At 45.4% G+C, this 24,094-nt stretch overlaps 1 protein-coding gene across 6 annotated transcripts in view; it reads right to left on the bottom strand.

Annotated features, from left to right (window-relative positions):
- Positions 1-18,454, bottom strand: part of MECOM (MDS1 and EVI1 complex locus) — a 607,963-nt gene extending 589,509 nt beyond the window's left edge. The window contains exon 1 of one of the 6 annotated variants that reach the window (XM_043473798.1): positions 18,042-18,454. In XM_043473798.1, coding sequence (XP_043329733.1) covers positions 18,042-18,078 — 37 coding nt within the window. In that variant the 5' untranslated portion in view covers positions 18,079-18,454. The remainder of the gene's footprint in view (positions 1-18,041) is intronic. The other 5 variants (XM_043473791.1, XM_043473792.1, XM_043473793.1 and 2 more) reach the window with 5 other exon arrangements.
- Positions 18,455-24,094: the final 5,640 nt, after the last annotated feature.

Here is a 24,094-nt window from a genome sequence, read left to right as displayed (position 1 = left end):
CTCTGTGCTTATAAAAGTTGAAAGGAAGCCATACAATAAAAGGCATACAGTCCTGGAATTACCCCCACGGTAGCATTTGGAGCCAGCTTACTATCTTTGCTATCTCCCTAAATCATCTCCTTCTTCCCAGTTTCTTATTTCTGGGACTCACTGCTCCCCACCACCTGAGCCCCACCACCATGTATTCTGATTTAATTACTTTGAGGTGGATCCCAAACACTGGTATATTTGAGCAAGTGATTCTATCCAGCTATATTTGAATCTTTCCTTAGGACTTCTCTGGTGGCTCAGTGATAAAGAAATCACCTGCCAATGCAGGAGAAGTGGGTTCAATCCCTGGGTCTCGAAGAACTCCCAGAGAAGGAAATGGCAACCCACACCAGTATTCTTGCCTGGGAAATCCCATGGACAGAGGAGCCTGGTGGGCTACAGTCCATGGGGTCACAAAAGAGTCGGACACGACTTAGTGACTAAAACAAAAACAACCTTCTCTTAGCTTGTCCACTAGCCTGTCCCCTAAAATAAAAAACAAACAAACAAACAGACTAGGTCTGAGACCTTATTAGCTCTCCCCTTATTTAATTCCCTCAGATTATTCAACGATGCATCTAGTCAAATACTTCATCGCAAGATCCAAATGATTTGGCTATCAGAACAAAGTTGAGGACTTGCTTTCAAATGCGAAGCACAGAAGAAAGACCAATAAAGTTGTGGCTTGCTTTTCTTGCCTTAAAAACAAGACCTTGGGCAAATTTACAGTCACAGTGCATTGTTCACAAAATGGGAATTTGAATCCAGCACCATTGACTAGTAAGCTGTAAGGTGTAATTAGCTTGTGATTTCAGACAATTAAGTGACGACGTCTCTTCTAAGACATCCATTGAATAAAGATTTGTAGAGCTGCCTAAATAAAACTAAAAACATAAAGTGATGGAAAACCACACTGCAGATAACTCTGGGAAGAAAGTGGAAGACAGGAAGATAACCAGCCCTTGTCATAGAAAAGATTACTTGTATCAACTGTGGCAAAATTCCTCTATACTGAGAATTGTATGAAATCATTTCTTGAAATGAAGGTGCCCTCTATGAAAAATCTTATTATCTTTATGAGCTCTGGAATGCTGAGGCAATGTCATGTTCCACTTTTATTTCTGAATGAAGAAAAAAAAAGACAGTGGAATGTTCAGATTAAGTAAATTCTTAAGCTTTGGTGTAAAGCAAATACAGGCTGGATCCCAGCTCTGTGCTCAGAACTGAAAGGCCTGGAGCAAACAGCTAGTGTATCCCAAGTGCCCTCACCACAAAACCAGGATAACAAAACACAGAGGTGTGAGAACTGACCTCATAACATGTGAACATTCAGTACTCTTCATTAGTACCATTACTTGTTGTTTTATAAATTATGTCCATTTTACAGATGAAGAAACTAAGACGCAGAGAGGCTGAGTAGTTTGTCCATGGCCACAGAGCTTGGTAGTAGTAGAGCCAAGATGTCAGCCTAAACAATGTGGCTCCAGAATCTACATGCTAATCCCTTCCAGCTTCCAGCATTTTTAATATTCTATAATTTTATAACTGTATTAAATTTACACAGCTCATTACAATTTACAAAAGCGTACACATATGTTTTCTCATTTTTGACATTACTAGTGTAGAGGAAGCCAAAGCAGAGGTACTGTTCCTATCTTATACTTGAGGACATTGAGCTCAAAGAGACAGGACCCTGCCAAAGGACACCAGGCTGATGAGTAGCAAAGCTGGGACTCAAGCTATGTTTTGATACTCTGGTGAACATCACCCATCAGAAAACATGTCCATGGTACCCAAAATATTCTGAACTTTTGAGATGAACATACCTAAGAAAAAAATAAGCATCTATCTTCTAAGTAGACAGGGTTTAAAATGCTGCAGAGAGCATTTTCTTCTTAGGAAAATTATTACTAATTGTCAACTCTACATAATGAAATGTTATGATATCATCCAGGCAAATTGTGTGAGAATGAAAGAAGGAAATAAATGGTTGTGTTCCATATACCCTGGAAGCAGTCTACCAGTCCTGGCTTATGCCACAGATTCACTTGGAAGGTTTCCTAAGGTGCAGCTCATCATATTAGGTATCACAGTATTTTCTTTTCTTGAGAGTAAAACCCTGGTGACTGAGAGATTATTATAACTCAAGGGCAGGAAGAGAGATCTGATCCACAGATCATGAGGCCCTTTGAAAGCCCTGGACGCATAATGCTTTTTACCTTGACATTTCCCATCCTCTTCAGATTCATCTACCCAGTATTTTTAGGCCAAAGAAATGAAGACACAATACTACTTCATGAGTCAAACAACATCTCTCCTGGTGTTTTAAATGTTGCAATAAGGATGCTTAGATCGCTATCATCATATGCATTCAGGTAAATGGGGAGTCTAGTCAAACTGTGCCTAGCAGTAATGATGTTGGATGCACCGACTTCTCTGCCAAGCCTAGCAGTTGGAAAATTAGCTTAGACACCCATACACACAGCACAGCAAGATGTTCAGCAAAGAGAATTGGATGAGAGGGCCATGCTTTTTATTTGATTTCTGTTTTATAAACAACATAATCACATGCCAACCCGAGCAGAAGCCACTTCTCTGAACTCCTGTCAATCTTTGGGATAAAAACTGACTGACCTTTTCCAGCCCTGTGGCCACTGCTGAGTTTTCCAAATTTGCTGGCATATTGAGTGCAGCACTTTAAGGGCATCATCTTTTAGGATTTTAAATAGCTCAGCTGGAATTCCATCACCTCCACCAGCTTTGTTCATAGTAATGCTTCCTAAGACCCACTTGCAGTCTTTGGACAGCACTATCTTCTACTGGACGAATGTTGAGCCTAAAAGCAAGGTGCACCTTTTGAAACCATGAGGATTTCAGTTTGGGCATCAGATCTTTGCTCTCAGATACAGCTTCAGGTGGCAAGGAGTTGGAGGAAACTCTTGGAGAATCTCCAGAAAGAACTTCTTCTTGAACTGTGATTAGAAAGTTTGTTCTAGCTGCACCAGAGATAAAATACACTAAAGTGGTGAGTGTGGGAAGAGCATTTTGTTCAGGTGCAGACCGAAGGCTATGCGGCTCGCACCTCAAGCCCTCTGCATCTTACTACGTTCCTACAGTGAGGGTTCAGTGTTTCCCTAACCACAGATAAATGTGACTGCAGTGGGGGCGGGGGGTCTTTCAGGAAACATTTAATTGCCCATCTAATATACAAACGTCCTCCATCCGAGGCATTTGAAGGCTCAGAAGATAAATTTAGGAATGTGTCTTTAAATGCATTACACCCATACAAACTTTTAACCCTCAAATTTGAAACCAGTTTTTTTCTGAGCTTGCAGCGGTTAAAGAATGTTTTGTCAGAAAAGATATAAGACAAGGTACGCCGTTGGCCATGTACCACTGTCCAGATGGTTGTGACTCAACCAGAGTAGGGCTGTGACCCTTGGGCTTACCCTGAGCCCACTGTACTGAGACATCTGTCCACGTGTTCTGTCTCTCCCAAAAGACTGTAAGTTCTTCAAGGGCAGGAAACTGATTTTATTTCTCTTTGTACACTCAGTGCCCAACACCATGCTTGGCTCAGGCTATTAAAAAGGTGTCCAATAAATATTTGTTTAACTGGACTGAATTATGTGTCCTGAAACCTAATTTGCTCTCTGATGCTGCCACCAACCTAGTGTTTACAGATCAAACCCAAAACTCCCACTCCCTCCATCTATAAAAGAAGATACACAAACACTTTTTTGTTCTGACCCCCAGGCTGTGGAGCCAGCTAAAAATGTACATGGTGTCTGTGAGTGCATTGGACAAAATGAAATCAATGACAATACGTTGACGCCTTGTCTGCTTTTGCCCTAGGTTAGAGAACCAGGCAGATTGAATACACTAGCCATAAGTGTCAAAGTGGTACACTTCAAACACAAACATTCTTGTCATATCACTGCTCTAATGTCACCTCCTCAGAGAGGTCTTCTCTGACCATGCTTCTAAAATAAGTCCTGGGTGCTCTCTAGCAAATTACCCTACGTTGTCTTCCTCAGACCACAAGTCAACATTTGAAAGTATATGACCATTCACATTTATTTCCCCTGGAATGGGAACTCCATGTGAGCAGGGGCCTTGCCTCTGTGTGTGTGTGTGTGTGTGAGTGTGAGTGTGTGTGTGTGTGTGCGCGCTGCCATCTTCCCTTCACCTACAATTACAGAACAGTTGCTAAATGAATGCATAAGTAATAGTCACCAACAGTAAGTATTTATAAGGGCCTGGTTTTGTTCTCAAGTATCTTGAATGGTAACCATCAGCATTAGCATGTAAGCAATTTAGTGAGGCAAGCAATGACCTCCACATCTGACAGGTATTAAGAGAAATGAAGCATGGTGTTATTGTCAAATGGAAGACCCCCAATGCTTGGAATGGCACTGCAGTTTGCCAAGTGTGTGGCTTCACAATATTAGCAAAGTTAGCAAAGTATATGTGGAGAAGAGTCAGGCATAGAATTCAGCATTCCAGGCTCATGAAACCACAATGTAGTCATTGATAAACAGCAACAGGCACACAGTGGTCTTTCTCAGTTAATAAACCATTGTCAGGGGTATATGTATGTCTGCCGTGGAGAAGGAAATGGCAACCCACTCCAGTGTTCTTGCCTGGAGAATCCCAGGGACAGAGGAGCCTGGTGGGCTGCCGTCTATGGGGTCACACAGTGTGGACACGACTGAAGCGACTTAGCAGCAGCAGCAGCAGGTATGTCTGTCAAGTGCTGGTGTTCAATATACAGGAAAGTGAGTGTTTCTAGGATTTTTTTCATTGTGCCTTTTATATACTAGGCACTCAATAACTATTTATTGAGTTGATTTGATTGATCTCCTTTAAAATATGCTTTAAAAATGTTAACAAGAGTAATGCCCCATGGAACAACTTTTATGCATCCATTTAAAAAAAATATTTGAATTTGGAACAAATACTGTACTCTAAGGAACCAAAATTGCAAAGTAAATTAATTCTTAAAAAGATTTATATGACTAAATTTTGATCCCTTGAATGGCGCCTTTTCAAATCCAGTCTAAAATGTCTAGTGTGTTTTTAATCTAATCTAATCCAATGAGCTTTAATAGGCAAAGTTGTTCCCCCTAGAACCAAAACCCAGCTATTTCATTTTTTTAACCTTCTGTGTAAAGGAATGGACTGAACTAATTTTTTCTGAATTTTTTTATGTTTAATCAACAACATCATTGCCAAAGAAAACCACTTTTCAGAAGTCTTTCTATCCTGGTTTATAACTTATAATCAAAAAACTGGAATTTTGCATCTGATGGGCTTTAGTGTGTAACATTATACTGTCAAATTTTTGATACTATAGTTAAAAGTAAGAGATAGTTTCCATTATAAAAAATTTCCCATAGTATGGTTACCCAGTGAAAAACATCTTCCTATAAAAATGGTCTTTCCAATTCATAGGTTAGAAATTATTGTGGGTAATTTTTAAAAGAGCATCAAAAAAATTTTTTATTGGCTTTAAGTAAACTGCATTTACCTAGTCCCATTAGTTGGTTGCCGTATACACAATGCGATAAAAAATGTGCATGCATGGGGACATATGTATTCCTGTAGCTAATTCATGTTGATGTATGGCAGAGGCCAACACAGTATTGTAAAGCAATTATCTTCCAATTATAACAAAAGTACATGCAAAGAAATTGTAATTTCAAAACAAAAACTTGAGATTTGAAACCCTGACAACTTACTTGTTCTTATACAGTTAGGGGTATGTGAACTGGTTTCAGCTACAGCCTGTGCTGAACAACAGGAGAAAGTAGAAATAGGTCATAAACATGAGGTCCAAAACAATCCAGGAAGCTTGAAATGTCACTGATATATCACAGTGGATCTCACAAAGATGTACCTTAGCTCTGGGCTTCGACCCTTGGACCTCAGGGGGTAAAGATGCTTGGAAATCTGATCTGTCCTGACAGGGTGAGGCAACCCTCCATGACCTTCCCAAAGCCCCACTGTGTTTGAGGCTCAAGGGCCAGCACACTTCACCCTGAACTGTGAGCTTCCTTTAACTGTGCACTTCACTTTCATTTTCCCGTAGAGTCCTGGACTGAGGAACTTCTCTGTCCTGTTCTGAAAACTGGAAGCTACTCAAATGTCAACCACAGGATTCAGTAAAATGTGTCACATCCAAACAATGAAGAATCTGCTGTCTTTAAAAGAATGGGTTAGATTGATACATAGGGACAGGAAGGGTCCAAGGTATATGATTAAGTATTTAAAAAGAGAAAAGCAAGTTGCTGGAAAAGGTTGTAACTTTATACGCACGTACGTGCTAACAGATCCACTACACTGAATGGTATATAGGAGCCATCGGCAGACAGTGTGTGACAAAAGAGGGTAGGCAACAAAGAACTTTCATTTTTGGTGTAATCGTTTTTGCAGTTTTTAAATGTTTAGAGCAAGTATAAATTTTTAAGCAGGAAAAATATCTCTAAGATAATGAAAAATATTGATTAAAAACTTTAAGACATTACATAACAAACATACTAGGGTACAGCAAGTCTGATTCACATGAATGAACCATTATAATACCTATGGCTGGAATTTAGAAGTCCATGAACCACTGACACTGTATGAAAACTTTTAAGGATATTTTATGCATATATGAAAACATATGCATTTTCTGGAGGGAGACTTCATACCTTTCATCAGATTCTCACAGGTGTCTGAGACTCTAAACAAGGTTAAAAACCATGACCATATCAGAAACCAAGAGAGTTGCTCAATCCCTCCATTTTTATTATCATTTTATCATGAAACATTTTATTACTACTTAATTTCATGGCTCCTGCCAAAGGTAAAGTCTATAATCAGCATTAAAATATAAAATTGTGGTTCTTGGTTTCTGCCCTCATTTCAAAGGGGCTTCCAATGCCTTAAAAGCAGCTCAAAGAGCAGGACAAAAAGTCACTCCAGGCTGGTCTTGCAGGAAGAAAACTTCTAACAGGAACGGAAACCCTGCAGTCATTCAGAGCTTGAGGACAGTTGTCCAAGGCACAAATAGTCAGTCCTGTTTTCACCATAGAGATGAGAGATTAGTAAAAGGGTAAGTAGGGGAGAGGGGTAGAGGGATTCAACGGGAGGAAGAAGACATGGTTGATTTGAACTAAGGGGGGCTCCATTGGGTGGGTGGAATCAGTTCGATCAGTTAAACAAGACTGAAAGCAACATCATTTGGTCAGCCTTAAATTGAAAGAGAATTTCATTATGAATGAACATTAAAATATACAGCAAAATTATTGTTGCTATGCTCTATATTAGTACTGCTTGAATTAGAGTTGGAATTTGTCTAAAACCTTGGCTTCTGATGACCTTTGTAAAGCTGACTGCCCCCAAGTCCCTCGGAATTACATGAGTCCACAAACTGTTTCACTATCTCTATCTTGATTCCACTTACAGTCTCCGGAATCAAGTCCAGCGCAGCGTTTCCATAAACCTTAAGATCAAGTGTAGATCAATAACAATTTGTAATTTAAGTGAGGAGCCGTAGGTTAAACCTGCACGGGCAAAATGAGGAGCATTATTGGTGAAAATTAGGAATAATACTCTACTTTCCAAACGTGCTTTCCAGGTGGTTTATCACTGTCAAAATAAGCCAACTGTGGATTTAGTATGCAATTAAAGTGTCAGATATCCCCAAGTTCTAGCGCTGACAATACCTGACTGCACAGGTTTTACAGGCAAAGAAATTGAAGGGGTTCACATAATCCAGCAAAGCCCATCGCTAACCACCATCACCTAATTGTACTGATATCTGCCATATACAAAGCATAGAAATGGGGACTGAATGAAACAGAAATGGACTCTCCAGGAGTTTTACAGTTCAGCTAGAAAAATAAGATGCAGAAAGTGAAGAAAGTAATTTATAACAAGATATCCAAATGATGATAGGATAAAAATTATTCCATACTACTGGAAGGAAAAAACATAGAGAAAACATGTCTCCAGGAGGGTTGAGGATGAACCACATGAAGAAGGAAGGGTTTCAACTAACTCTTAAAGGAGTTAGATGTTGATGGTCAAAGGACAGTATGGGCAGGTCTACAGACTATGACAACATTGTGGCCAAAGGTTGGAAGATGGAGACACAAGACTAGCCTGACAAAAGACTGAGAAAATCAGAATGATTAAACAAATCAGGTTGAATGGACTAACTTGAATAGGGAGACAAACAAGCCTGAAAGTTTTATAAAATAATGATGAACATGTGTTGAGCTTTTACTATTAAAATATATTTAAGGTGCTTTAATACATTAGTTTATCAAATCCTCCCATGAAGAAAATACCTTTAGTCTATAATTAAGGAAACTGTGGCCAAAAAAGATTAAGTGGCCTTTATTTCACCCAGTTAGTAATCGGTAGAATCAGGATTCAGACCCAAGGCCATTCTGTCAGAACGTGGGCTCAGAATAACCATCTGACTCAAGAGTGGGAGGACCTCAAAGGCCTGACTAAAAAAATAGGGGTTTCAGTGTCAGGTGTAAACATTGGGAGTTTATCTCATAAACCCATTGGTAATACTTATAGGCATGGTTCATCACTACTCTACAAGAATTGCTCTATCTGATGATTTTGCTAACAATGCTAACTGAAAGTTAGCAAGTTACTATAGTCAAGACTATAGTACTGACTGACTATAGTACTGACTATAGTGCCTTGACTATAGTACTGATTTAGATGTTATAGAGTTCTCCATCCAGACATTATTGGGAGAATCTGTTGTGTCAGTATTTTATCACCATACTTCTACCTTTATATCCGTAGGACTTAATTTTACCTGTTCTTCACCCACCACTTCTGCTAAAAATACAAATCATGACAATAAACAGAATAATGTATGTCTATTTTCATATGTTCCCTGAACATATCAACCTTGCTGCAAGGAGAGCCATTCTTGTCAAATAATACATCTGTCCCTTAAAAACTAATTTCTCCATCTCAGGTTCATGTTTAAAATTCAGTTGGGTTCTTCAGTTACAGATGTATAGGACATGACATCTGGACCCTCCTAGGGAGCAGGAGTGAACTCTTCCTCTGCGATACCCACAGTAGCCAAATGACTTCTTCTCCCACTGAGGGAAAACCACAGAAAACTGCCTCCAAATGATTTACTGCTCAACCCCCAGCCCACAAATCAAAGAATTGGGTTGAGGGAGAAATAAGGAAGAATGGTGACCAGTGGCTATGAGATGGGGAGTGACTGTTTCAGTTTATTTTCTTAAGCCAATTAATGATGAAGCAGCATGGAGGGAAAGAAAGACACAACATAGCTGAGAAAGACTTTTTTTCCAGATAAATGGCCAGATATCAGATTCTGTAATAAGTACTTCCACCTATCAAAACACACACACACACAGAGTAACTCTGGGGTGGAGGAAGAAGATATAGATCTTAGAAACACAAGGTAATATTAAGGAAGCCTTGTGGGTATCGTCAAATGTTGGAACTTTGAAGGACCTTTGTAGATCATTTAATCCAGACGTTGCAAAACCAGGGTCCGTGAACTATACATGACAAGTAGAGGCGTTTGGCTGGATCTGCCAAATGCTGTATGTTGCTGTTTAAATTGAGTCAACACTATAAAGTAGAGGAAAATTCACAGAACAATCCAGGTGTGTGGCTTCTCTTAAACATGGAAGACGTAGCAGCACTGGGCCACCTTTCCCAAATGCAGCAGGGAGTTAGGGCACGTTTAGAAAAGGCTTGAACCCCCAGCTTTAGGCAATCCCCACCACTGCCTCTAGCTCTGGAGTACAAAGGCTCCATGTCAACATTTTAAATAAAAATAAGAGGGTGCTTAGCACACATACCGCCATGCCTCATGCATTTGTTGTACCTGCCAAATCCTGTAGGCATTCAAGCTTACAAGCTCTGCTCTACTCCAACCCCCTCATTTAGAAAAGAGTAGCTCAGCTCTTCTCTAGTGAAGTGAACTACAAATCTCATTCCCAGAATTCCCTGGTAGTCCAGTGGTTAAGACTCCATGCTTCCAATGCAGGGGGACCAGGGTTAATCCCTGGCAGAGGAACTAATCTCCCATGCCACATGTTGTAGCCAAAAATATAAATATATAAATTAATAATTAAAAAAATTTTTTTAACTAATTCTCTTAAAAGTAAAATTTTCATACACAAGAGATCATGAGAACTAGAGGGTGTGCACAACTAAACTTAGGCTGTGTACATACAATGCCAACACCTGTGGAGCAAAAGTGAACTCCCACTCTATGCACAAAGTGCCTCTCACCTCCCCCAAAAAGGGGCAAAGGAAGATTCTCAAGTTTTCAGAATAAAGGTACCACTTAGTTTGGCTTGCTGTAGACAGTTTTGACTTGTCCAAATTTTACATATGACTCCCATTTATCCTGAAGACGTGATTGATGAGGAGATATACAAACTGCTTACTATATACATGCAAATAGGTCTACAGATGAGACTGGATGAAAACAGAATAGGGAGGAGGGGAGGATGTCTTAAAAATTTGGAAAATGTAACCAATCAAACAAGGAAAGTGACTGAGATTGATTGAATGATGGCTTGTGACTGAGGTACAGGGGGTACACTTACTCCAATTTATTCTTACAGCAGCCTAGGAAAGTGATGTTATAACTCTTCCTTTACAAGTAAAGACCCTGGAGCTCAGAGGTATTCAATTGCTTGAAGATGACCTGGCTATTCAATCAGGGACCACATCCAGATGCAAACTGACAAGCACAGTGGTAACCTTCACGACCAGATGGCTCATTCCTACTCACCAGTATTTGTTTCTTAAGTCTGCTTGTCCCCAAAGCCCACCAAGTGCTATTACAAAGACTTTCATAAATGTCATAGTTTGAACAACCTTAACACACAAAAGTAATTCCTTTAAGCGGGTTCTTAAACAAAGTTAAGAAAGCTTTGCTCCTTCCTTTTTTATAGCCACCAATTCCTAGTCTGGTGTTACTATAGGAATTAATAAAAATCTTCTCCAAATAAAATTTCTCCTTTAGAATTTTTTCAAACGTTAGTAGTCAAGGATTTGGCTATATATATAAGCTAAAAGCAGCATGTTTGCTGATGAATAAGAATAATAACTAAAATCAAAATAAGAAGTAATTCAAAAGTGAGAGCTTTTGAAGAGTCAGGAATTTGATTAAAAATTCACTTGCTTTTTTTTGTCTATAATGAAACAGTTCTTTAACCACAAAACCGCTCTTATAATAATGCAGAAGAGTATAGTTCCAAGTAAAACACTCCCCCCATTTTAATCATGGCTATTATTTTTTAAAATGAAAATGACTGAGGTCATTGTAATCTATTTTAGGGTTTGCATGGGTTGGTGGTATTTTTTTCTTGGCTTTGAGCTCTCCATGTTACCAGCTAAATGTTATAGGTTTTGCTGTGTGCCCTTTCAAATCCCATTCTTTTTAATAATGTTGTCCTTTATACACATAAATTAGAGTGAATTCCACTTTCTTTCCTAACAACTCCAGATGCAGTCCACACTTTCAAGAGGACCAGAACTTGCCTTTTCTTTTTAATTATGGGTGTACTTCTTAAAACAAGCATGTTCCAATCTGCATAAAAATGCTGTGGATGTTCAAATGCTGAGAGATGAGTAAAACCATAGGATTCATGTGGTCCATTTCAGACCCATACTGAAACAGTAGGATAACATGTGTATCTACCCCTTCCAGCTTACAGAGACAGACACAGATGAAGAAAAAGTGCTCAGAAAGAAAACTCCATCTGGGCAAAGTTCCACACCTACCAATATTTACAGACTGCGGTAGCCTACAGATAGCCATTTAGGACACATCAGTGAAGCTCTCTGTCTTCTAGGACCCAGCAGGCAAAATTATCAAATATCTAAAGACAGTACAGTTACACAGTCAGGCCTCCCTTTAGATGTGATTAATATTGCACTGACTTTCTGAACTTAGCCTGGTTTTTAGTATAATTCACTACCACATCACACAGAACAGCCCAAGATCCCTCTAAATAGCACCTACCCAGCCACACGTGAGAGAATGTCTTTGTAAAACACAAATTGTGAAGATCTGCCTATTAAAAATCCTTAAGCTCTGTTTGTTTGTTTATTTTTTAAAAAAAAATCAACTTGCAAGGCCAGTGTAATAAGACACTGTGGCTTTTATGGAAGAGGTGAAATAATTTTAAACACAGACACACAATGAGTTTATTTATTTAGAAACTTGTTAAATAGAGTCTGGGAATTCAAATATTCAATGTTGACATTGTACAGAACTGGCCAGGAGCCAGAATCCAGTCTCCAGAGGGACCCATTGGACAAGGAATTCAGGCCTTTCTCTCCTCCCACTTGAGCTAAATAGGTAGAGGCCATTAGTTATACCCACAGCAATATCTGAACCGCACTCAAATAAGCTGCCCTGGCCAGGGCACTTCAAAGGACGGTAAGTGTGTTTAGCTTTTTAATGCTGAACTAGAGCAATATGTCACACTTTTGAAAGAGTTTTGTAAACAGTTTCTTCCTTATGTAGAAATGTCTCTGAAGTTTCTTGTATGGCAAGTAAGCAAAGGTAATTAACAAGGATTACACTTTTTTCATTTACTGGGGAAAAAAAAATAATACCCATCTGTGTGCAAACTGGAAATCTAGGAAGAAGAAACATGCTGCTTCTCTCTTCCTTTCTCCTCTCTCTTGTTTGTTCCATTTGTTTGTCTCCTTTTCATCCTCTTCCTCACACTTGTTCTCACTACCCAGCCAATTTCCTTGAGAATTCCTTGGTAAACTCAAGAGTGGGAAGGGGAAAATCTAATTTTAGAACGAGGACCTTGGCAAATGAAGTGGGGAGGAAACTAGTGATTCATATAAAAGAAAAGCAGACCCCACAGATCTTTGTAGAAAGTGCCTAGAGCCGAGACTTTCAGCTCAAGAAGGGTTAACCACCTCTCCAGAAAAATGTGCCCAGCATCTTTATAGAGTGACTGTCTGCTCCTGCGCCACCTCCCCAGAGCCCCTCTCTCCTCTGGGCCAGGGGGCCTGCTCTGCCAGAGAGAGTGAATGAGTAAGTGTCCCTGAACCCCTGAGATGTGAGAGAGAGAGTGTGTGTGTATGTGTGTGCATGTGTTGTACAGGGTCGGTGCAAATCAGGCTCCAAGTGAAGCCCCACGTCAGGCACACAAGCATCTCTGATGTTGAAAGGGAAGAAGCTTTGGGCCTGGGAGCCAGGAGCCAAGCTGCTGCAGAAGCGAGGTGTGGAGGGGAAGGCGCTCTGGTGAGCACTACCTCCCTCCTCTCTAGGGCCTCCCCAGCTCCACCCCCAAGTCCCACCCGGCCTGGTTTTGAGATGATTGGAGGGGTGGGGGGTGGGGGGGACGGCAGTGAACGGAAGATGTGCCCAAGCGCTTGGGAATAGGGCTCTGCCAAGCGCTGAGTACCTTGGGAACACGGTAAGAGCCACTGGCCAGCAGATGACAAGTCAAGTTTCTCCATTTCAGGGCCCGCTTCCAGCAGAGGCAAACGGAGGTTGTGTGGGGAGAGAGGAGACTGGGCCAGGCCTGCCGAGGGCAACAAGCCGGGGCTCCCCTGCCCTCCTCTGACCTCCTGGCCCGGGAGGATGAAGCCAGGAGTCCCCAGCTGTGGCCTTCCTGCCCCAGGCGACGTCTGCAGCCTGGGATAACATGGCCCCAAGTCGCAAAAAATGAAATAAAATAAACTCCCAAACGACAAGATGTTTAAAGAAAAACTGCTTACTGAATTATTACCCTCAACTTTTAAAAAAGAAGAAAGCAAAAACGTTGGGATGACACATTAATTTCTATTCGATGAGCGTCCTACGTGTTGAATGTCTGCCTGCTGAGGAGGCCGAGCCCGCCCACGGGTAGTGAGGGGAGGCCTCCGCTCAGAAAGCCAAGAGCTGGGCTACCCTGCAAAAGACACACTCAGGCACACTTACACAGACACACCGCAGCCAATGGCCCCCAGACCTGCGATTCCTCAGCCCCTCACAAATAAAAACCTGAGAAAGGAACCTTTTATTCCAGCCTTCCAGCCCCTGCAGCTAATGAACCGTCCCCTTCCAGAGTGTTGAAGATGAGTGTGAGGGGGGGAATGAAAAGCGTTATTAACCTTCCCCTAAACACAGATTTTTTTTTTTTTTTTTTGGCGAAACACATCGAAATGCTTCGTTCTAAGTGCCAAATGCAATAAAGAAGCCCTAAGCCAGGGTAATGGTCAAGTAATGGCAAATAAACCGCCTTCCTAAACGGGGCCTCCGCAGGGTAAGCGCTTTTTTTCCCCTCCTCAAAAGCAGACTGAAATAAACAAATAAAATGCGTGTTTTAAGCAAAGCTTTGTGTTTTCATCTGAGCTTTTTAAAGGATAAAGGAAAACGCAACTAGATGGGCACAGGGGCAGTGGAGGCTGGAACCTGGGCTTGCGGTTCTTATGTACTGGGCTTTCTAAGGGGAGGCGTTTAAGCAGGAGAGGAAGAGTCGTCATCTACCTTACCTACTTCAGAGCCTCTTTTTAAACCGAGATCAAGTGTACAAGTAACAAGTGCCCCCCCCCCCTCACTGGGGTCTTGCTAATCGCATCGCCTTCTGGGTCTTTACGAGACTTCTGCGTGGCCCGGTAGCTAAGGGGGGTTATTCGTTGCAACTCGTTCATTGCTGTGATTGAAACCCTGCCGGGTGTCACTTTGGAGAAGTAGGGTGGGGGGGATTCCTTCGGTTTTCGGGCCCTAGACACGCTAGGCAGACCCAACTTCACTTCTTTCCCATCACCAGAAGGAAACAGTTGGAACTGGCATTTCTGGCACGGCCCAGGTGCTGTCCTGGCCGCCCAAGAAAACGGCTGGGAAGCCTCACCCAGCTGCCAGAGACTGCTTGGCTTTTAGTTTTCTTTTCTTAAAGGTGGGGATAAAAGCCACCATCTTTCGACAGTACAAATGTCAGTCTTCTTGCTTTTCCCTTCTTTATTTTATTTTAATGTAATGGTTTATTCCTCCCAAATGATTTGCAACGAATGTATCGATTTTAACTATTGTGTAAGGAAAAAACAAGTCCTGTAAGTCGGGAGTTAGGCTGTGCCTTCATTCTGAGTTTAACATCAGCGGTACTTTCAGGGTCTGTGGTCCCTGGTTTGGATCCTTGGAATCCTGTACCTTAGCCAAGATCGCGACAGGACTTGGCCACCAAAGAACTTTACAAAATTCATGAAGAATAACAGTCGAGGAAACAACTGTTTCTAAGTGACTTGATTCCACTGTAGTGTTTACTTTTACAACAAGAAGGGTGGTTTTGTTTTTTAAAGTATGCTGGTCACACTGCCTCTTCCTAACCCAGAAAAAGAAAGAAACCCGGTGCAGACACAGCCACGAAGTTTTCGCTGGCTTCACAGCAGGGGTCAGCGACTATCTCCGCCCTGCGCTTGGAAACTCACACGCACTACGCGGGGGAAGGAAACAGCGCTTCAAGATACAAAAATTCTTAGTTTTAATATGATTTCCTTCGTTACCCAGGTTAGAACCGAAGAATTGCATAAAGCAGCGCTCCCGTCCGAAAGGCAGCCGTGTTGGCAACAGCTGGAGCAGCGCCAGCGGGAACCTGAGGCTTAGCAAGAAAAGTTTGTGAGAGTTCGCATCTAGTTATCAGAAAGCCGCGGCGGCATCCTTAGAAACACTAAAGACAAAATAAACGGGTCTCCCACTGGATGAATGACAAGTATCCTCAAATAGGAAACCAGACTCGGTTTCTGGACGTTGAGTGGACTGTGCATGCGGGAATGTTTGAATTCGGCAGCGAACAACTTGGTAATTAAAATAGTTGAAAAAGTTGCCCAAGAAAATTCGAACGGTTTTGTGTTCTGCTTTCACTTCGGCGGATACCAGGCAATGAGGCGCGCGAAGGGTTCGGCTTTCATTTCACAACTTAGGCAGAGTTGAAATCGGCTCTCAACCCCCCGCTTAGTCCCCGCAACCACACACACACACACACACACACACACACACACAACCCTAACTAACCTTCAGTCGGAATTGAAGCCCACAGGCCTCCAAGCATATATGTACATTTATTCCTCCTCAGATGAAAATAAAGACATCGGCCCCATTAAACGCAAACAGGAAAAACAGGAGTTCCACTGGCGCGCTTTGACACTGTCGCAGCTAAGTGAAATGAACAATATCCAAAAGAGAAACAGATGGACTGATGGCCCAAAGAGTCCTATATATAGGTTGATCTCTGAGACCAGAGCGAAAGGAAACGTATTTGGGCGAGAGGGAGTGCTTGCGTGAGGACTGGAAGAAGCACTGGAAAGGCGCCTACGATGACAGCATCTCGCTGAGCTAGACCGCGGACTCTCACCGCCAAAGAAACCAAGACGCCCGGGATGCCGCTGCCTTCCGCACGGCTGCGGCGGGGTCACCAAAGGCGGGAAGGCTCGGGGCGTTACTTGGCTTTAATATGCAGGGATGGGGGAGACTAGGGGTTCACTTGGGAGAAGCATCCCACCCACCACCCTCTCTCTACGTTCTCTGATCCACACGCAAAACAATTAAGAGAATTATGTTTTCAGCGAGCGGGAGAGCGAACGACGGCCTGTGCTTTGCCGAGGCTGCTGCAGCCCGCGTGCTGACACCTTGCGGAGGAGCGCTTTGAACTGCCCGGGATCGCTCCGGGACTCGGCACCGCCGGGTCCCCTTAGACTCGACGTAGAAGCATTTGGACAAATCCAGTCCCGTCGCCTACACGCCCGGCTGATGCTACCGATTTCTCGGACAGTGTCGGCTCGGCGGGCAATGCCGACCGAAGCCACCCAACACTTCGGCGAGAAGCATGGGGGATGGGAGTCCCGTCGCCCCTGCCCCGAACTCAATCGCCCTCTTCCCGCGTGACCAAGGCCGCTCCACGCCGGGCAGGCAGGGGGCGCCGGGGAGGGTTAGTGACCCAAGACCTCGGCTGCGTCCAGAAACAGCGCGGGAGGCTCTGCCGCGCCCTCTCCGAGCCCAGTGTCCCCGCAGGCCGCCCCCTGGGGGTCACTCGGCGCCCTGCCAGCCTGGAGCTCGCGGGCCGGAGCGCGCCCTTTCGGCCTCCTTCTCCTCGGCGGCTGTCGTCGCTGGCTGCGCGCCCTCTACTCCGCGCCCTCCAGGCGCTCGCGGGGCCTCTTCTCTCCCCACCTGCCCGCGGCTCCGCGGAGCCGGTAGCTCGGCTCTGCCCGCTCCCCCACCCCCACCACACACACACACACCCGGACTACAGCCTCCACCCTCGTCTCCCCCACTCCCCACCCCAGTCCTCCCGCCGCGCCGCGCACGCTGGAGAACTCGGCGGAGCGCACAGCGCCCACTACCGCAACAGCCGCTCGGCGCAGCCCGCCAGCCCGCGCAACTTCCAGCGGCCGCCTCGCAACTTTTCCCAACTCCACCACGGCTGCCCGCCGCCACCGTAGCTCCCTCCGAGCCTTCCCAAACCCCAGAAACAAACCGAGGCGCGAAAAGGCTCCTTTCCCCAGCCCGCCCCCCCCATCCCCCGCTCCCCCTCCCACACCCGGGACTAGCTGGTTGGCCAGAGGCAACTCTCCTCCGCCTGGGGGGAAGGGGAGGGGAGGGGAGGGGGAGACTCTCGCAGCTCCTCTCCCCCACCCCCACCCCACCCACCCCACCCCACCCCTTCCCGCCCGCTCGCGCTCGCTCTCCTCCCTCCCACCCAGGTCTTGGCTGCCCCCACCCCCACCCCCACCCCGGGGTTGCCACAGCTGCTCCGCGCACTGGGCTCCGGGGCTGCCCCGGCTCCTCTGGCGCCCAAACAAGGAGCTAGAGCGCGGGCGGCCGGCGCGGAGGCTGGGACCGGCAGGTTGCTGGAGCGGCGCTGCGCCTGCCCTCCGCCCGGGGCCCCGGCGCGAGAGGCAGCCCCGCGCTCCCTCCCGGAGCGCTGTAGACAGATATGCAAGATGGCAGAGGAGGGGGAAATCCAATAGAAAAGGGATATTGCACCTACTTGTGGCCAGTTTCCTTGCCCTGCCTTTGGATCTCATGCTGTGCCCAGTCCTGCAGCCGCTGGTGTGTGGTTGGGGTTTTTTTTTCTTGGATCTTTTCCTTCTTTTGCTCTCCCTCTCGCTCCCTCCCTCTCCTCTCTCTCTCTCTCCCCCTCTCCCTCTCTCTCTCTCTCTCTCTCACACACACACACACACTCTCTCTCTCTCTTACACACACTCACTCTCTGTCTTTCTCTCTTTCACTCTCTCTCCCTCCCTCTCTCCCTTTCTCTCAATCCACACTCGCTATCTCTCCAGCATTGTCAGTTTGGACACCTTCGCACATGCGCGCTAGACGCCCCTCCAACATCTCAGCGCCGCCAAAAAAAGTTTGGAGCGATTTATCACTTTGATTTGGAGATCTTGTCAGATGGCAATCGCCGAGGAGGCGGAGAAAGGGAGCCTTGGGGAGGGCGGCGGGGGGCGGGGAACGAGCGCAGGGAGTCGGAGGGGAGCAGACACCTCGCCCAGAAAAAAAAAAAAAAGGAACGAAAAGACTCGGGCAAAGGGTTGATTTCGTGTTGGAATCACTAATAAGCCTGTATCATTACTATTACTGTTTTTCCCACCATAAATTGCAGGACATTTTCTGTACGGTCCTTGGGGGAAAGCAAGGAGTGGGGGGAGGGGAGGAGACTTTTAAAAATCTTTCCCACACTAAAGAACCAGAAGGACCGGACTCGGCGAGCGATCCAGGAGAAAGTGAGAATCATCCTGAACTTCGGGAAATCTGCTGCGGCTACTACTGCTACTGAAGCTATTGCGGCTTCTGCTTTCAAAGCTGAAAGCAGAATAAATAACTGCTTCTTCCTTGATTTTAGGTGTAATGCTAATACTTCCTGCCATCCTTGGAACATGTCAGTTGGTTGGTCTATTCCCACCAAGTAATAATGATCACCCTTGATTCCCAGGTCCGGGAACCTTGGGCATTTGACATCCAAGACCTTCTTTCTGCCTTCCCTGAGGTCGGCTGTCACCTTCCGGCCTCCCCCACCGCTGCCCCTGTCGCCTCCTGCTGCAGCTCAGCCTGTCTGCCATTTCACTCATTCGCTTAAACCCGCGACCTCCCGGGTCATAAGAAGGAAGAGATGGGAGACAGATTCCCCCACCACCACCACTTTTTAAGAAATATATTGTTGAAAAATTGCTTTAATTACAGGATTTACCAAAGAATTGGGCACGCAGAAATGGGGACCTCTTAAAGGAGCTAGCTGTGTTTAAGGTATGAATAAATCCCGAGTATGTGTGAATTTTCTCTTGGTACAACCTCCTTACCTTAAACAGTTTTGTTCAATACCTTCCATGAGCTGTTTATGTCCTCATTAATATCTGTTGCAAATCCTGCCAGACACCATAAAAGAATATCACAATTTTTTTCTCTGTGCTACAGTGATACATCCTTGATGTTCAAGTTAAAGGAAAGAGAAAAGAATAGCAGGTTCTAGGCATGAGTTTGGCTAAGGCAGGGTAGGGGAAGGAAGATAACTGAGATGCCCAATTGTACCTGTTGTCATTTACTGTCAAAACTAGGAACAGATAGCAAGGTTCAACCCCAAAGGGTACTATCCATCAATGGCTCGCAAATATCTTTATTCCAGAAAATTAAAATTTGAAAGATTCAGTTTGGCAAGGATGCCCATCATTTCTCTTTCTCCAGAGCTGTGTAATTCTGGGAGCATTTGGCTGTAAGTACAGGTCCCTGGAGAATCAAGCTACAAGACCCAGGGGAGACAGATGTTTAATGCTGAAATGTGAGGTAGGGGAGGGGGGAGATGGAACAGGGTGATGAAAAAATTACACAAAGTAGGAGTAAAACAGTTTCCAAAAGAGAAGACTCTGGTGTCCACACACATGGGCACAAGAGAACTCTATCATTCCCTCTGAAGTAAAGAGGCAAGTTTGGGTGGGGGTGTTTCCATTCCTTCTACAGTTTCTATTGCCCTCTGCATACAGGTGGTGTGCTCATACATTTGGCCCATGCAAAATGACCAGGCACTTCAGCATTCTGAATTTGTCAATGCCGGAAGTCTATGACTGAGTTCACTAGTTTCCCTCAGTTTACACGAAGGCAAGTCTTCCCTCCAACCAGAAAAGGTCCTCAGAGGAAAAAGTGAAATGGGAGTTGAGAACTTTCGCCAAAGTAAAATCTCTAGGGAGAGAAACGCACTAGACTGACCAGCAAGAAGTTCATAGAAACTGCTTCTGATCAGGTTAAAGGACTCTCTGGGGACCCTCACCTAGGCCAGAGGATAGAGAGGCAGTCCAGAGGACCAAGCCCCTCCCAGCTATCCAAACCTAAAGGTCTTTGACCTTCAGGAAGGGCGGTAGAGTCCAGTAAGGATGTAGACAGGAGGAGGCTCTGCCTGAGAGGTTTCATTTCACCTTCTCACTCTGGGGAACTTAAAAAATAAACAAAAGAAGTTAACATTGCCCCTTCTACTTTTCTACTTAATTCCTTTTATCTCATGCCCGGGTTGGGGAGTGGAGGTCTATATTTGGGTCCCGTTGCAAAAAGGGGGGTAAGAGGAGTGATGGGCAATTTTATAGAAAATGAAGGGACCATGGAATCAAACCCAAGTAAAAACAAGACCCACATGTGAAGCTGCAGCCGTTGTTTCTGCTGAAAAATTATAAACCACAGTGGCGGACCAGAGGTTGGGGTAGGGGCTGTGAGAATTGAGTGGGATACAGAAAACTAAAGAAAATCAAAACTGATTTCCCCCCAACTTTAGAGATCTCTGTCGTGAAAGCCTTTCTAGAGGGCAGGGGGTGTGGGGAATGAGGCGCGGCCAGGGCACACTCCCCTCCTGGTTTTTCAAATCCCTGGGGTTGCTGTGGCTTCAGCGAATGGGTCTTCAGCCTGGTCTTTCCAAGAGTTTCTGGACACGAGCAAAGCCAACATATTCTAACTGAAATAATAAACACAAATTCCTCTGTGCCCTCGGGCCAAGGCACTGTGAAAAGATCAGGCATCATACTTGTGGTTGTTGTTTAATAAAAGTACTCACAGAATCATCGCTTTTGTTTTCAAACCTGAAACCTGGGTTTCTTTTCTTTTTTTCTTATTTCTTTCTTTTATCATGTGTTTTCTGCCTTGAGTGTTAATAAAAGAACTAACGTGCTAGTTCAAGTGTGTTTAAGCTGATGGAGCAAACGCCAGCAGCCGCGGACCGCGCTCACCGCCTGCAGCGCCACTACCCTTGAGAGCCAACCCCAGCGGGTTCCCACTCCCCAGTACCCGGACCCCGTCAGGTCCACCTGTCCCAAGTCTCAGCCGTGAGACCCAACAGGTGACTTTCTGTTCAGCGGCCCCTGAGGTTCCCGACACCCTTTGACGTCCCGTCTAAGCTGTCGCTGGCCCAAGAGAAAAGAGGCCTCCAACAAGTTGTCGGAGCTGCCGTCGCTGCCTGCATCCGCACCGTCCACCTTTCCCTCTGCTCCTGAAATTCGTTTCCTTAAGGGGCAGTAGACTGTGTCCCACGTTTTCTTGCGTTTCCTCCCACGGAAACGGGCATCCTGGAAACCGTGCGTCCTTGGAAAGTCGATGAGTTTACGGGCTGTTTGGATTTGCTTGTTTTATTACTGTCGTTTTTTTTCTTTCGGATTTTTTTCTATAACAGAAGCAGAGAACACGAGCTGGGAGTTGGAGGAAAGATGGGTTGTTGAAGAAGAGAACAGAACAAGCATATCTCTTTTCCAGCTATGTTTTTTTAGTTAATGCTAGAAACAGCAAAGAACCGATTTTCAATAAATTACATGCAACAGGAAATTTTTCTTTGCTCGCACTATAATTGAACCAGCCCCACGGTATCTTTGAAAGAAAGTTTGGATTCTTTAAGGAGGTATTTCTTGGCCTATTGTCTTTGTGCAGTGAACTTTACATCTTGCTATTCAATCACAACCTATATTCTTCTGGCTACCAGCAAGATTAATTTAATCATTGTAATGCAATTATTAATACTGTTTACCCAACGCTGGGTTTCAGGTTGGCTGTTAAGAAATTAAACTCTCGCTGGGTGACCAGAGCTAGGCAGGGGTTTCTTCATGTTGAAATGAAACAGTCCTCTTTATTTAGTCTCAGAGCTCTAGCTTTCGGCCACCGGCTCAATTAGCCAAAATGGAAACAATTTTCATTCATTGCAATAACTCACTGTTCTTGAGATCGCTTTCAAAATATACACTTTATTATTATACGCTGACCTCCGTGGCGTGGAGTGGCAATAAAAGAAAGAGGCAGGGAGATCTATCTCGCCCCCTTGGGCTATAATTATTAGAAATTAATTGGGTTCAGGACCCTAGGTAGTCTAGCTAAATTAATAGCTTGTCTAGTGGTTAAAATCCGAATTTTTAGTCCACGGGAGAGAAAGAGAGAGAGCCACAGACATGAAATGCAGACCCAAGGGATGCCTGAGTTTACTTGCAAGACGCTCATCTATTAAACAGTGTCCAGAATACATTTGAGTTGGGGAGAGGGGCCCGGAGCAGGAGGGGGCGGGAGCCAGAAGAAAGAAAGGAGCGAGATGGGGAGGGTGGCTACGACTGAGCTAAAAGGTCTCGAGTTGATTTTATTCGATTTTTCTTGTGTGCATTGTTTTCGGGAGGGGTTGCATTTAGGGGTTAAAATAAAAAATAAAGATCCCGTGTACTCGGAGCTGTCGTGCAGGAGTAAAAGTGAAAAGGGAGCCTTAGGCAAAAGGAAATTACTGCGAGCCCGCGTGACCTTTCAGGGAGGTAATCAATCAAGTGATCAACAGGGATATTTATCATCGCTATATAGGACTACTTCGCCCTGCACGGGCGGGGGTGGGGTGGCGAGAGGAGGGTGGAGACGCGCGCACACACGCACACACACACACACACACATATAATCACAAAAGTTTGGACAAACCCGATTAAGTCTCAAGACAGAGAACGTAGGCTTTAATAGATGTTAAGATTGTCCCTTTAGTTTGGGAGAAACACAGCCTCATATACCCAAGCTGGGGGAAACGCGCACATCCCCGCTGCAGTGGCTGTGTGAAGGTGTTAAGTTGAAAGCGTCCACTGAGCTTTGCCCAGAAAGGAAAGCTCTCGGTGATTAGAGCGCTGGAAGGGCGGGCGAGGCGCGGGGCTAGCTTGGTTTCATTGACCTGCGGGGGAAGGGGCGCCACCGGCCGCAGGGGGCGCGGGAGGCGGGTACCCCTCTCCGCGGCGCGCGGACGCCGGGTTAGCGCACCCAGGCAGCCTCCTCTTCCTGCGAAATCCTCGCGCTGCCCCAGGGAGAGGGGGTGGCGCGCTCCGAGGCAGCCCGCTCCGGCGAGCACGCGCTGCGGGACTCCGGCGGCCGCGCGTTTTCTGCCCAGTTACCTTCTCTACCTTGTAAAACTCGCCGTTTTGTAAATTGCGTTTTCGGTCCTGGATTTCTTAGCAAATCGTTAGATTTTACAATCCTGCTCCTACTCTCTGGTCGTTCAACACCCCCTCCCCAATGTCAGACGTGTACGTAGGGGAAGAGGGGGTGCGAGGTGGCTGACTTTTCTATAATGATAATGATATTAAATAGTAGACTTCAAATCTAGGCCCCCGAGGCCCTTGCCCAGCTCGGGGACTGTAATCAGCAGTTCTTGAGAGAGAAGGTCGGGCTGATTACCGGCCCTCGAGGCTGAGAACTATTTCCCGACGGGTTTATGAAACACAGGTTGGGGTGATGCGCGCCACCTCCCAGGTAGCTCGCCGCCGCTCCCGCGGTGTGGGAATGTGGGGCCGCGCCAGGGCCCCGCCGGTTGGCCCCAGATGCGGAGCTCGCGCTCCCCCGCCCGTCGCTCCCGCCGCCCTCTCCGGGATCGAAACGGCCTGATCCCGCACAGCCTTAGTCTGCGGCGCCCCCGCCTGGCTTCCCCGGCCGCCGCAGCTCCGGGTGCGCCCGCTGCGTCGGGCTCCAGCTGTGCACAGTAGCCGCCAGGGCGTGGGGGTGGGAAACAGCTGGAGCGCCCCGGGGAAGCGTGTGTTGGGGTGGAAAGAAACCCAGCAAGGAGGA

Source organism: Cervus canadensis, chromosome 7, assembly GCF_019320065.1.
Source record: "Cervus canadensis isolate Bull #8, Minnesota chromosome 7, ASM1932006v1, whole genome shotgun sequence".
In the NCBI taxonomy this organism is placed as follows: Eukaryota; Metazoa; Chordata; class Mammalia; order Artiodactyla; family Cervidae; genus Cervus; species Cervus canadensis.
Note: the sequence above shows the minus strand (reverse complement) of the source record. Positions and strands in the feature narration are given on the sequence as shown.